Consider the following 13,192-nt stretch of genomic DNA (forward strand, 5'->3'; position numbering starts at 1 on the left):
GGAAAATATGATTTGGAAATGTGTTCGGAGGGTTTGTTTTTATTTTTTTGTTTTTTTAATCTGTTATGAAATTTTTTTTAGAAGTTTTTAAAAATTTTTGAAAACAAAAGAAATGAAGTATTGCACTATTTTAGATCATCATACAACGTCGTAACTATTTTAGAAATAAAATGAAATTAAAAAATAATGATAATCATAAATATGTAGAAAGTATAATATTGAAATGAAACATTCTAGGCTTTAGCTTAAAAATAGAGGGTAACGTAACTTATAAATCCAATTCAAATTTGAATTTTATTTATCTTTAAAAAAAAAAAAAAAAAAAAAACGTGCCGTTAGTTAATCCACAAGATTGGATTATAGTGATAAACAACACATTCATTAAAAAAGAATTTAGCTTCCCAACTTTTGAAACCATCACCAGGAGGGCATGATGCAATACAAAGACCCAAGACTTATTATTATAATCATCATCATCATCATCATCATCATCATCATCATTATTATTACAAAGACCCAAATCATCATACTAATAAGCATATGTTAATATATGGCCAAGACTGCACTCCTCAAAGGATTTGGTCCTCCACATCTCATCTCTGTAAAGAAAAACCTTTTACGACCTGAATTATAATGATACTAAATCCTCCTCAACAATTTATTGAATATATGAAAAAATAGGAGATCCAAAGTAGTTACTAGTGAACATGAGAGCCTTGGTTATCTTGTTGCAACAGGATCTTTAGAACTAGTATATAATTTAATTACAATTTATAACACTAACAGCCTTGTGGGGAGCAAGGTGTTCAAGGAACTTTTGACGTGTGACCAGGCCCTGCTCAAGTCTGAGGCACATAATATAACAGTGGAGCTCTGCTCTTGTAAAAGCTTTCCACCAACAAAAACCATATACAGATATATATATATATATATATATATATATATATATATATCTATATGGGTATGCCCTTCATCTCATCTCATCTAATCTCATCTCAAATTCGCCGCTCAAGCTACCACGATTATAATCACAATGAGCAGGATTATCCCGAAAATCAGCAACAGCAAACATGTCTGCCAAAACAATTTAGTATGTTAATATATATTTGTCATCCACTTTATTGAAAAGCATCAACCATAAGCATGGGGATGGCATTAGTACTCTCGCAGGGACTGGGGAGGGGTGTGGACAGGGTCAAGTAGCAGCCCTACCCCCCCCGACCCCGACCCAACTCCATCACTAGTTACAAATTGTGAGCAAATTTGTGAAACGAAACGTATCAATCCAAAATTTACCAGAGATGAACTAGATTTCTGGAGCTTGGAAGCTTTCGAGAGTTGCGTAGTGGCTTGTGCAGTCGCAGCATGAGAGTTCGCAATATGGGAACCGATGTCATCTGAAAAACATCACGTTTTAAACATTGTGAAAAGTAGGTATAGACATGTATATTTCCTCAAGGAAACTAGGGCAAAAAATGTTCAAACATGAAAATAAGGGCGGAATTCACAGAAGTGACCACTTACCAATTATAACTCCTTGATCATGTACCAGAACAGCTAGATCTTTGAAAATCTCGTTAACCTCACCGATTTGTTGCTGAATTTCTTGGATCCCTTGTTCCCTTTCTTCAATAATGGCTTCGTTGAAAACGATCTCATTATCCAATAGTAAAACCTCTTCTCTGCACATAACAAATTCTGCAGTAAGCGTCTACTGTAAAGACGGACTAGAATCAAATTCCATCGTGGTAAAGGAATAATGCAAATCCTACATGCACAAGCAACAAGAAAATGGGAAAAAAGGAAAGTCTCCAACACTTCAGAATATTTACCATACAGCCAGCTCCTTTTCCTGAATTTTACTCTTTTTAATGCCTATGTTTGAAGCAAAATCTTTCCCTAAAATTTCCCTAATTAAACCATGACTATACGAAAATCTGAAAAAGTTTAATTGCTATTTAGCTAGACAATCAATATGATCGGTGACAAAAGTGAAGGCCCTACGACAATAACAGATGAAGCAATGGAGCTAATTGAATTTGAGAGCCAGTGCCATCTATCTGTTATTTAATAATAACCATGAAGTGGATCAGTACAATCATCAGTTTAATCTTTTACTTCAACACTACCATTTCGTGAATGTACATTTGCAGTAACAATGAGACGTATGGTTATCTTCACTTACCTTTTGGATTCAAGAAGAAGAGTTCGCTCTTCATGGCCTCTGGACGAACTAATCTCTTGTTCGCGCGCTGAATAACTGCACAACATTTGATTATGGGAATAAAATAAGAACTTTAAAAACAAACAAGTCAGGGAATTTATCTAGTGAACATGTCAAGTTAATTTAAGGCTCGTCAATATTGAAACTAGAATCGGATTGGGGAAGGACAAATTGTCATAATATTCACCTGGATGGCAGAACTTCTTTCAGAACATAAGGAGCATATGTCGTTTCCCTTTCTGCCGCAATCCTTTGAGCCTTCTGAAACTCTTTAAGAACTTGTTGGAAATCCTTTGCGAGCTTAGCATCGGCGATCTTCTTTGCAGTCTATTTCAACACCAAAAAACTGTTTACAATTCAATACCTCGTGCTTCACCAAAACAAACATAAACCAAATAATTCAAAAGAAAATCCCCAGGCATCTAATTATGAGTATTATCTAGGAGAATAAACGAAATTCTATAACCACATTTTTTTTACTGCATTTGGGCAGTACAACTTAGGTTTAATTTTAAATTACTTCTGGAATCCCTAAAAGCACTTTGCACAAAAGTGGAGTGTTTGGTAAAAGTGCACAAAAGCACTTTTGCATTGGCACTAATTCAGTTTTCAAGTTATCTTAAAAAGTTGGACCTTTTAGATTTTATCTTAGGCTTTAGCTCCTAAATTTGCTATAAGAAAAAGTCGCATTCTCTTAAAAGCACAACAATCGCAAACCGAGCCTTAAAAGGAGAGGAATATGAAGGCTTTAGGTTGACATATTTCAGAGATGTTACACAAACATGTACGGAACGCTACAAATCCAGCTCTCAAACAGCACAAAACCGACAAGGCGGTGAAGAATATGGAAGTGAAAGAAACAATCAGAAAAAAAAAAACGACAAGGAGGTGAAACAAACATGTTTTGTATCATGATGGGTTTAAAACAATGGCAAATGCACTTACACTAATCTCCGCATGATGATCAATCTCACTAGCCTGCCTGAGTTTAGATGAAGTATCCTTCACCAACTGTCCAATTCGAAGCCTTGTCTTGTGCCTGTTATTAAAAATCAACTAAATTTAAGACTCTAAAGGACCAAGGCATTTGAGAATGATTCTTCCACATAAAGGCTTACCCTTTTTTTATTGGAGAATTCTCTAGTAATGTAACCAAAATTAAAAAGAAAAAACTCTCAATATACATTCATCAAATTCACTTTTTTTACATGGCTTTTTTTTTTTTTTTCAACGCCTATCAAAGAATTCTCTTACAATTTAAGACAAGAGACTACTAAACATGGGGACCAGGCAAAGACAACAAATTTCCACATAAACAAAGCGCATATCTATATATATTTTCCATACGATCAAATGGCCCAATGAAGTTATGGAATTTGTCATTCTGAGGGATCTACAAAGGCATCAAGCACTAGCAGCAATGAACAATCAATGACAAAACTCATCATTAATGACAAAAAAAGTAAAAATAAAAATAAAAAACCAGGGAACATGATTAGCATAATTTCAGTCAACTGGGTAAAATCAATGAGATAAAGAGGGCAAGAATACATCCATAACACAATGCAACAATCACTTAACATAATTAAAGACAAAAAAGAATAAAACCCAGATGGTAAATGAATTAAAAAGAAAGAAAGAAAAAAAAAGTTACAAATTGTCACGAAGTTGGAGAGTATCTTTGGGGGTGCCAAGGGAATTGACGAGGCGGTAGAAGGAGGAGACTGCGGTGTTGATTTGGAAAATGGAAGAAGCCAAAGAAGACTCTGAAGAAGAAGAAAAAGATATAATTGTGTCTTTGCCGAATTGTCTCTGCGATTTTTGCGATGACCAATTTCCGGCTTCAACATCTTGAAAGCTCATTCTTTTTGCTTTGCTTTCTTCGCCTTTTGGGTGTTTTTGCTATTTTTTTTTTTTTTTGGCTTCTGCCTTATGGAATTACAAGTACGAAGCTTGTGATCTGGGTTTGGGTTTGGATTTGGAGGAAGTTTCGTCTCGTGTTTGGGAGTTCTCTCTTTTGTTTCTTTTCTAACTTGTTTGGGTGATGGGGCTTTTCGATGGCTTAGGCTGTACTTGACAACTTGTTGTCGTGTGTGTCAGCCTGCGGCCACCACAAAAGTCAAAGTTAAGCATGTTGTGTGTTAGGTACTTATTAGTTGCTTAGTTGGTGCCCCCATACCCGTCCTCACCCATCCATCTCATCATCCACGGGCGCCATAATTAATGTATTTTTTTAAGTCTGTTTAGTTCGTTAATTTAAATTTTTAATTACGTTAAAATATGATTTTATATAAAAAAATTTTATTATAAAAAAGTTAAATATGATTATTTTTGTAAACTTTTTACAGTAATAAAATACGAATTTTAAATTCAAATGTGTGAAATGAACAGAATCCTTAAGAATACGTGGGGATTCTCTTGTACGGCCCTACTGATGAGATGAGATAAATGGCTAACCGTTAACCGTTAGATTTTATTAAAATCATATTAAATTAAAAAAATATATAAAATGTATCAGTTTCTAATACAATCCGACTTATCAAAGAAACTCTCAAGATATATTGAAAAATTTTACCCTAAAACAATTATTATTAGGTTTTTATTTTTTATTGTCCGATTTATATTAGAAAATAGAGACTTTTTATTTTATATGCTTTTTTAATTTTGATGTAATTTTAACCATGTCTAATAATATATTTAAGAACCTCAATATATTATATGACAATTTACAATAACAACAATGAGGATGATTGATTTATTTAAATTTAAATATTTTGTGTTTAATGTATCCCTAGTATCGAGAGATTAGATCAGTTGTTATTTAAATTATTAATGATTAGGGGATAAGTTGTTAGTTTAAATTATTTGAATTGGATTTTGAATTAGATAAAGATTCTCTATACTTATGTATAGATATTGCATTCTCATCAATAGAAAAGGTACCGTCTTGTTTCAAAGTTTAAACTCCCGTTTGTTTCGCTCATTCGAGTTGAGAACTTAAGGTCTCGTTCGCTTCGCGGATTCAAGTTTTTAATTCGAGCTGAGATGTGACATTTTTTAAGAGCTTTTAACTGTAGTAAAAAAAATTAAATGTGACTTTTTGTGAGAGCTTTTAACTGTAGCAAAATTGAAATTGAAAACTCAAATCGATAAAATGAACGGGGCTTAAACAAATCATTCTCTTATTTTGTTTGCAAAAAATTTAAAAAACATCTCCTACATTTTAGTCAAATTTCACATCCCCCCTTATGTTTTTTTTTTTTTTTTTTGGTAATAAAAAGTTATTTCTCTTATTTTTAAACAATCATAAAATTATCTCTTACGTTTTTCTCTAAAAACTTAAATAAAAAAACTCTTTACCTATTCAAAGTTTTTAAAATGCCAAAAACGTCCTTCATAATTATTATGTGAATATCATTCACAGGCATTAATTATTTTAAAATTTTAAAACTAAATAAAGTTGAGGACAAAATTTTAAACCATTTTTAATATTATTTTAGTCATTAATTATTCTTTACATAGTTTTTCTAATTTTCATTTTTTGTGAGAAAAAAAGAAAATCATTTGTTGAATACGAGGAACTCCATGTGTCCTAGTAACCGTGACACCTTTCATAATCGTGTCTCCATCTCCACGTGTCCCACACAGTGTTGACGCAGTCTTTTAAAATAAATAAATAAATAACGGTCAAAGTGGAGAGATCCATAATCGACTCCACTCACACATGCTAATCTTCTTTTCAACCGTCAAAACAATACACTTCTTCTCTTTGAGTCTGAAAAACCACAAACTTCATGGCGGTGAGTAAAGCTTAAATCTTTGTTTTTTCTTGTTTATTACTTTACAGAGTTATGGAATTGAATATGTTTTTAGAAATTTCAGTTCTTTGCCTTTTTAATCTATATATTCATATTTGTTTGTCCTCTTACTTTGCTTCTGATTATTATATAAATATAGATATGAACATCTTCGTTTTTTTAAAAAAAAAAAAATTTACCCCATATTATTATCATAATATTGTTTCCTTCTTTTCTCGTTCCAAGTTCTTTGGGGCTTTATTTCTATGATGATCAATTCCTGAAAGATGCTTTTGATATTGCTTTCTATAGTGATTTTGCGGTTACAAATATCTTCAATATTTAACTGGTGCATATTATATCTATATTCTTCAGTATTATGATTCTGTAGTATTGAATTAATTAAACCCAATGGTTCATTTTAATTTAGTTGGTTGGAAATTGATTTTGGCATTTACAGACAAAAACAGTTGAAGTCAGTAATGTGTCCTTAGGTTCAACAGAACAAGACATAAAGGAGTTCTTTTCCTTCTCTGGTGAAGTTGAACATGTTCAACTACAAAGGTTTAATTTCTTTAATATCTTTAATTTTTTTAATTTTTTTTTCTTTGTAAATTTCTTGGTGGCTTAACAAGGTATTTCAGAAATGGACTATTTCTTTTTTTGTTTTTCGTTTTCAGTGAGAATGAGAGATCACAAACTGCATTTGTCACCTTCAAGGATCCCAAGGGAACAGAAACTGCACTTCTTCTTTCGGTGACTCACTTCTCTTTTGCCTTTTTGATTTACTATAATAATACTCATCACGATGAATATGAATCCAAAAGAAAATTTTTCACATGTACTTAGTTAGGATTTTGACACCTCTGTTTTGATGGTTATATGTATCATTGCTCTTTGATGTATTTCAAAGTTCACGACAGTAGTTTTTGCCGAAATCTTCGATGAATATGAAATTGGTAAAAGAAAGAATCATCTTAGTGCATAATCTCTTCTTCATTGTTTTAAACATGAAAGCCTTAAAATTTTGATAATTCATGACAAAACATTAAATCTTTGCATCTTTTGTAGGGAGCAACAATAGTTGATCAGCAAGTTACGGTTGCTCTTGCTCAAGACTACAAGCTGCCATCTGCTGACAATTCCACACTTCCAACAGTAATAATATTATATCTCTTCTCAGTTCTAAGTCATCGTTTTTTTGTTTTTTTTTTTTCAATCCCCTAGATTCAAATGTGAATCCCTTAAAATTTTCCCCCTTATTGCAATATAGATCTGAGGATTGTCTTCAAATAAGATTAGGAATAGTTGTGAAGAAAAAGATTTATCAAGATATAAAGATTAGAAGGAAGGGATATTTTGAAAGGACTGACTTAATCAAAAAAGAGATTTTTATAATTCTGAAGAATACAAAAGCTGAATTGAACATCGAATTTCACTTGGATTTAAGGAAGGATTATGTAATTTTTCCATTCTCCAATATCCTTAGGGAGCAGAGGGAACAGCACAAGGTGGTTCCGAATCTGCTGTCAAAAGGGCGGAGGACATGGTCAGCAGCATGCTCGCCAAGGGCTTCACTTTGGGCAAGGACGCACTGAAGAAGGCCAAGTCATTTGATGAGAAGCACCAGCTAAGTTCCAGTGCCACGGCGAAAGTGGCTTCTCTGGATCAAAAGATTGGACTGAGTGAGAAAATCAGCGCCGGCACAAGCATTGTGAATGGCAAGGTGAGGGAAATGGATGAGAAGTTTCAGGTCTCCGAGAAGACGAAGTCTGCCTTTTCAGCCGCCGAGCAGACCGTGACAAATGCTGGATCAGCAATCATGAAAAACCGCTACGTGCTAACTGGGGCATCTTGGGTAACCGGTGCTTTTAGCAGGGTTGCCAAGGCGGCTGGTGAGGTGGGCCAGAAGACTAAGGAAAAGGTCTCAACACAACAAGATCATTAAACTATAGTTGGAGGTGATGATGTTGATCAGACTGATCATCAGACCCACCAGTCCTAATCTCCAAATTAAGATATCACAGCATCAAGGCTTGACCCTCTAATTATTTGATAAGTATACTTAAGTTTGTATATCGCTAATACGGTTAGGTCAACATTACATATTTAAGGGAAAGTTACAAATCTTTCACTTTTAGTGCTTTTGCAGTTGAAAATTGAAGTTTTATTTAAGCACAATGTAAGTTTGTCACTTTTTGTTTATGAATGTATATAGACAATGCTCAATAAAGGCTAGGCAAAGTGGTCACCAGTACTAGAAGCTTATAAAGATGAAATTTGTTAGCTGATAATCCAAAAGATTTCGTTCTAGATGAAATTATCATCTGGTTAATTAGATCAATTATGTAGTAGAACCTTTAATTATTCTTATGAAGGTCAATGTGGGATTAACTTAATTATTGTTAGACTAAGTCAGCAACTATATTGTTCTTCTTACCTTTAGATACTTAATAAGAGGCAAACTGCGGATTAATGAATTTCACTTATTCGTCAACAATAGGAAAGGATCATGGTTACAAAATGCATATTCACAATACAAAGTCACGCTTGCATACACATTGTATGTGAAAAAACGTGGTTTAAACAAAGTAGCTGAACAAGAAACCGAATAAGAAGACTTGAATTATGCCTCCCAATACCAGGGGTAGTACTAGCTCCGCACTCCTCTTACTGGCATTGAGAAAGGGTGTGTTATTACCACCCATTCTAGAGTCGGCAGTCGATGGCGGGGGAGGAGGATTATTGTCATCTGATTCGGAGGGAGACGGTGTTCGCTGTTGTTGTGGTGGGGCTGCCGGCGAATCCTCAGGAGGAGGGGGAGCGGGAGCACAAGACATTCCATCTAGACAATTATCGGTCACCCTGTGACCATCCATCACACCATAAGTAGAAATAAAATTTACTACCTAAAAACAAAAGGCAAAATTCTATGCGGGACACACCGAAAGAGAAATTATTTAGTATGCAGTTTGAAACCGTCATCAAGTTTGCTAAATTTACATCCTTTTTTAGTTCTAATGCAATTCTAATATGATCTAATTGATCTTCAATTGCGCAATACCTTGTCACAGAATTCTCGAGCAAAAATAAATTAAAGGGTATGATAATAGTTTTGTTGAACTTACACCAACTTCAACTTCTTGTTTTTGGATAGGGAAGTTGGTATTGTTCCATTGAATCTATTGTCCGACAAATCCCTGCAGGAAAAAGAAAAGTTTTCAGGTTAATATTTCTCAAAAGTCTTCTTTGTTTCTGTTGCCTAAATATTTAAAGATATAATATTGTGTTGAGTATTAACTCACAGAAACTTTAATTCTGGAAAGGAGCCAAGAAATTCAGGAATAGGCCCATTTATGCTGTTGCTGTGCAAGTCTCTGAGGACAAATGCAAATAACAGAATAAGTAATATATGAAACAAGGTTCTATATTCAAATTACAAGCTTTAATTTATCCATCTTTTTTTTTTTAAGTTTAATTTAGAAACTTACATGGTGATAAGCGCATCCATGGAACTAAAATCTGGAAGTTCACCAAATAGACCAAAGCTACTCAGATTGCTGTTATAGTTCACAGGCAGAGGAAATAAATTATGAGAAGTTCTTAGTAGAATATCAAAAATAAAATAAAAATAAAAATTCTATTAGCAGTGCTTTATTTTTTTACTGTCAAATCCTTTTTAGATTGTATTAGATTTACATTGTTTTAGTTAAGATATGATTTTAATGTAATCTGACATTTAAAAACACACAATACTGGTTTTTTTGTATCGATATATTTAGGCGAAAATGCAACTTACAGTGCTGTTACACGCGGAATAGTGTCGGAGCTACATTCAACCCATTCCCACGTATAGTTCAATGGAAGACATGGATCGCCACTCCATTTCTGTAACACTTCGAATTGCATTTGCAGTATGGCTAATCCTTCCACTAAATTAGTACAGACGATTTCGTCAGATTTCTTCTTCTAATCTTTTCTTCATTTCAATTATGGCACAAAAATTAGTGTACACAAAAGAGAACAAAAAAAATAGTAAAATTACCATCTTTGCCGTCGGTTGTGACTGAAAATGAGTCGCCAATGCTAAAAACCTCGTTGGCATTGATGAGAGGAGGAAGCGTGGAGTCAGGCGTGGGACGCAGCTCGAACGAAGTAATGGAAGAAGCCGTTATGTTTGTGACAGAAACCTCATTCACACTCCCGAATGGAGGAATGATGGCTTTTGAATAAGGCTTGCCATCGACGTAGAGCTGAAAGGATCTTTTCTGCGTCGACAGCAGCGACGTCACTTCGGAGAAGTACAGGTTCATGTAAATCGGAACTTTGAATGCTGGTAATCTGGTTGATAACAAGATGTACTCTTGAATACTTGTGTTACTGAGAGGAGTACTGGTATTCAAAGTATTGGCATTTCGCAACACAGCTACTGGTGGATTATCTTCTGCGGTACTAGTATCGATCGTAGTTGCTTCATTTTCTACGTCAATCGATCCTAGAATGTACGCAGGATACCATATCCGGTCGTAAGCATCATCGGGGTACCTATCGTGTTTACAACATCCAAAACACATTTGAAATGGAAATTCATGTGTTTGATGCAATATATAAGGGATTATGTGGTTGAGTACCCAACTAGGTATTGTCTAGTTATAATTAGCTATTAGATCGCGTTAGAATCATATAACAACAACAATAACAATAATAATAAAAGCATTCGATAAAAATCTAACGGTTTAAAGCTGTATAATATCTGTAGGCCGGATTTTTTACCTAACATTTTTGTTTGTTCCCTGCGAATGCCGTTGTTCCATGAACAGAGCGCTGTTAGAATCAACATGGCTGTACATGTTTGCATCTAAGCTGCGTAGTTCGAGTGTGGTTATGAAGGGAATCTGACCAGGCCGGGATCGAACAAGACATATGCTTGTAGTATTTGCCTTGGCAGTGTAGATCACCTCAAAACCGACATATATATCGGCGTAGCTCGACATGTTAACCCTTGTCCAGAAATTGTTGTCAAAGTAGACGTTAAATGTCGGGGGGGAGTCTTTGCCTTGGCAATTGTCATCGTTACTCTTTGATCATATATACTTGGGGCTTTCGACATATGATCACTTTACATGACATGCATGTTACTTATATATACACAAGGCCTGATCATCAATTTTGAACCTTGTACAATATATATATTTCTTTCTTTCTTTCTTCCTGTATGATAGACTTTTCCTGCATATATATTCTATTAATGCTGCCAGTTAAGGAATAGCCAGTACTGATCATATTAGTGGGAAGGCATAATATACTTCTGTTCAACAGTTTGAGCCGTCCAAACAACTTTTAATGTGTATAAAAAAAATTAAAAAAAATTTACATGATTCAAAGTCCAGCATATAGCTGAGATATATATATATATATATGTATAAACCAGTAGTAATATATTGTTTTGTTCTTCCTGGCTGCTTGTTTATGTTTAGTTTCGAAATGAAACTTAATGAACAATGCATTGACTTAATCCAAAACATTAGGAGACAAATCTATTTTAATAGCACCTTTATACTATCATATTTTCCCGTGGGATATCAACATGGAACCTTTTTTTCCTTGAAACTTGGAAGGATCAAAATTGACCTTTTAGCTTAAATAAAATAGATAAACAGGTCAATACCATTAGCATTTGTATCATAATTATACATCTAGAGAATATGATTAATTGTCCATGGTAACAATTATAGAGCTATCATTGCCTGGAATCAAGCCACCTCATCGAGATGTCACTTAACACTCTTGAAGTAATTTAACTGAATAGTTAATCGAATCATTGTTTTTTTTTTTTTTTTTTTTTTTTTTTTTTTTTTTTTTTTTTTGCTGAATTAATCCAATCAAATTAATCATGATTGTATGTTGATAAGAAATTGTACTTGAGATCGCGCGCTAATCAACTTGAATGATGGTAACGATATTGCCACCACATGCATATGCATTTGTATATGTTACTAAAAATGTTCCATCACACAGACATCAATTACATACTAATTAGCTAGTCCTATCTGGTTAATTTTTATTTATTGTATTGATTAGAATTTAATTAATAGCTGGTTTTTAGACAATATTGCTGAGAAAAAAATGGATAGAAATTTACATTATTCAAACAAATCAACAATTTTAAAGTAGCGGAGGCACAAATTTCTCTCTTAAAAATAAAACGTTACATACGCATCCCAACTAAATTAACACTTTAAAAATACTACATCAAATTAAAAATCATCATCTCCAAGAATTATGGAAAGCGGTAGAGGTAATGGCTCGACAAACTCGCAGAAATCAATGCGTCCATCACCATCATCATCCATGATGCAGGGAGATTTAGTTATTAGTAGTCATTTTATCGTACGTTTGTGATTTTGTTCTAACTTTCTAATTTAGTTTTGGTTTATTATTAGTAGTCGTTTATTTTAGTTGTTATTTTGTTATCGTTTTCTATATGAGTTATAAATAACTACTTAACTATTATATTATGAGACTTGATAATTGATATTAAATATAAAATTTGAGTATTTTCTCTCTAATGTGGGGATTTTCTCCTTATGGGGTTCTTTTAGATGGATTCATTTTAATTGTTATTTTGTTATCATTTTCTATGTGAGGTATAAATAACTACGAGGACTTGATAATTAATATTGAATAAAAAATTTAAGTATTTTCTCTCTAATGTGAGGATTTTTTTCTTATAGGGTTCTTTTAGGTGGATTCAAGAATAGTTGAACGGGTAAAATCTCGTTTTCTTCCATTTCGCTGCGTCATTTGGTATCAGAGCCCGCACTTCTTTCCCGAGGAGGTACGATAGCCATAAACGGCGATTGGAGTCACCGGATCCGCGGCGTTCGGAGGTGGAGTGCCCACCAACGACCGTGTTCTCCACCACCATCTCACGGGTTTTCCCATCATCCATTGTCACCATTTTCTTCCCTTCACCACCACCGATCAAACCTCCACTGCCATTCCAACGACCACCGTCATCAATCCAATCTCCACACCCAAATCCGTTGTTCACCACCTCCATCATCTTCTCGATACCACCATCGGCACATCACCGCCAACCCACACACAACCTCTACATACCCAAATTCAAATCAATATCCAGACCCAGTTACATCTCTCCATACCCATG

General features: G+C 34.1%; 3 protein-coding genes across 3 annotated transcripts; 1 reads left to right on the forward strand and 2 right to left on the reverse strand.

The window, feature by feature from the left end:
* Positions 1 to 614: 614 nt before the first annotated feature.
* LOC112091502 (syntaxin-22) lies at positions 615 to 4,327 on the reverse strand. The gene is made up of 7 exons (XM_024165319.1): positions 3,879 to 4,327; positions 3,170 to 3,263; positions 2,412 to 2,551; positions 2,186 to 2,260; positions 1,525 to 1,682; positions 1,297 to 1,397; positions 615 to 1,074 (listed from the first exon to the last, which is right to left on the reverse strand). Exons 1-7 carry the CDS (start codon positions 4,085 to 4,087, stop codon positions 1,009 to 1,011), a joined length of 843 nt encoding a protein of 280 aa, XP_024021087.1. The 5' UTR covers positions 4,088 to 4,327; the 3' UTR covers positions 615 to 1,008.
* Positions 4,328 to 5,949: 1,622 nt separating this feature from the next.
* On the forward strand, positions 5,950 to 8,273 carry LOC21402607 (binding partner of ACD11 1). Its single transcript, XM_010089166.2, has 5 exons — positions 5,950 to 6,024; positions 6,482 to 6,585; positions 6,702 to 6,777; positions 7,093 to 7,179; positions 7,511 to 8,273. Exons 1-5 carry the CDS (start codon positions 6,019 to 6,021, stop codon positions 7,967 to 7,969), a joined length of 732 nt encoding a protein of 243 aa, XP_010087468.1. The 5' UTR covers positions 5,950 to 6,018; the 3' UTR covers positions 7,970 to 8,273.
* A 330-nt stretch (positions 8,274 to 8,603) lies between these two features.
* Positions 8,604 to 11,015, reverse strand: LOC21402608 (putative leucine-rich repeat receptor-like protein kinase At2g19210). Its single transcript, XM_010089167.1, has 7 exons — positions 10,795 to 11,015; positions 10,067 to 10,566; positions 9,821 to 9,953; positions 9,513 to 9,581; positions 9,327 to 9,398; positions 9,150 to 9,221; positions 8,604 to 8,886 (listed from the first exon to the last, which is right to left on the reverse strand). The coding sequence occupies exons 1-7, from the start codon at positions 11,013 to 11,015 to the stop codon at positions 8,604 to 8,606; spliced, it is 1,350 nt and encodes a 449-aa protein (XP_010087469.1).
* Positions 11,016 to 13,192: the final 2,177 nt, after the last annotated feature.

The sequence above is a fragment of the Morus notabilis genome, unplaced genomic scaffold, assembly GCF_000414095.1.
Source record: "Morus notabilis unplaced genomic scaffold, ASM41409v2 Scaffold201, whole genome shotgun sequence".
In the NCBI taxonomy this organism is placed as follows: Eukaryota; Viridiplantae; Streptophyta; class Magnoliopsida; order Rosales; family Moraceae; genus Morus; species Morus notabilis.

Bases quoted from the DNA above. Each gene is read 5' to 3' on its own strand.
- LOC112091502 (XM_024165319.1), bottom strand. From the start codon at position 4,087: ATGAGCTTTCAAGATGTTGAAGCCGGAAATTGGTCATCGCAAAAATCG. The intron at 3,264-3,878 runs GTAACTTTTTTT...TTTTAATAACAG, and splicing joins CTCCAACTTCGTGACAATTT to GCACAAGACAAGGCTTCGAA. The intron at 1,398-1,524 runs GTAAGTGGTCAC...GATGTTTTTCAG, and splicing joins TGATCAAGGAGTTATAATTG to ATGACATCGGTTCCCATATT.
- LOC21402607 (XM_010089166.2), top strand. The intron at 6,778-7,092 runs GTGACTCACTTC...CATCTTTTGTAG, and splicing joins AAACTGCACTTCTTCTTTCG to GGAGCAACAATAGTTGATCA. The intron at 7,180-7,510 runs GTAATAATATTA...CAATATCCTTAG, and splicing joins ACAATTCCACACTTCCAACA to GGAGCAGAGGGAACAGCACA.
- LOC21402608 (XM_010089167.1), bottom strand. From the start codon at position 11,015: ATGTCGAGCTACGCCGATATATATGTCGGTTTTGAGGTGATCTACACT. The intron at 9,582-9,820 runs GTAAGTTGCATT...GAACTATAACAG, and splicing joins ATTCCGCGTGTAACAGCACT to CAATCTGAGTAGCTTTGGTC. The intron at 9,399-9,512 runs GTAAGTTTCTAA...ATTTGTCCTCAG, and splicing joins ATGGATGCGCTTATCACCAT to AGACTTGCACAGCAACAGCA.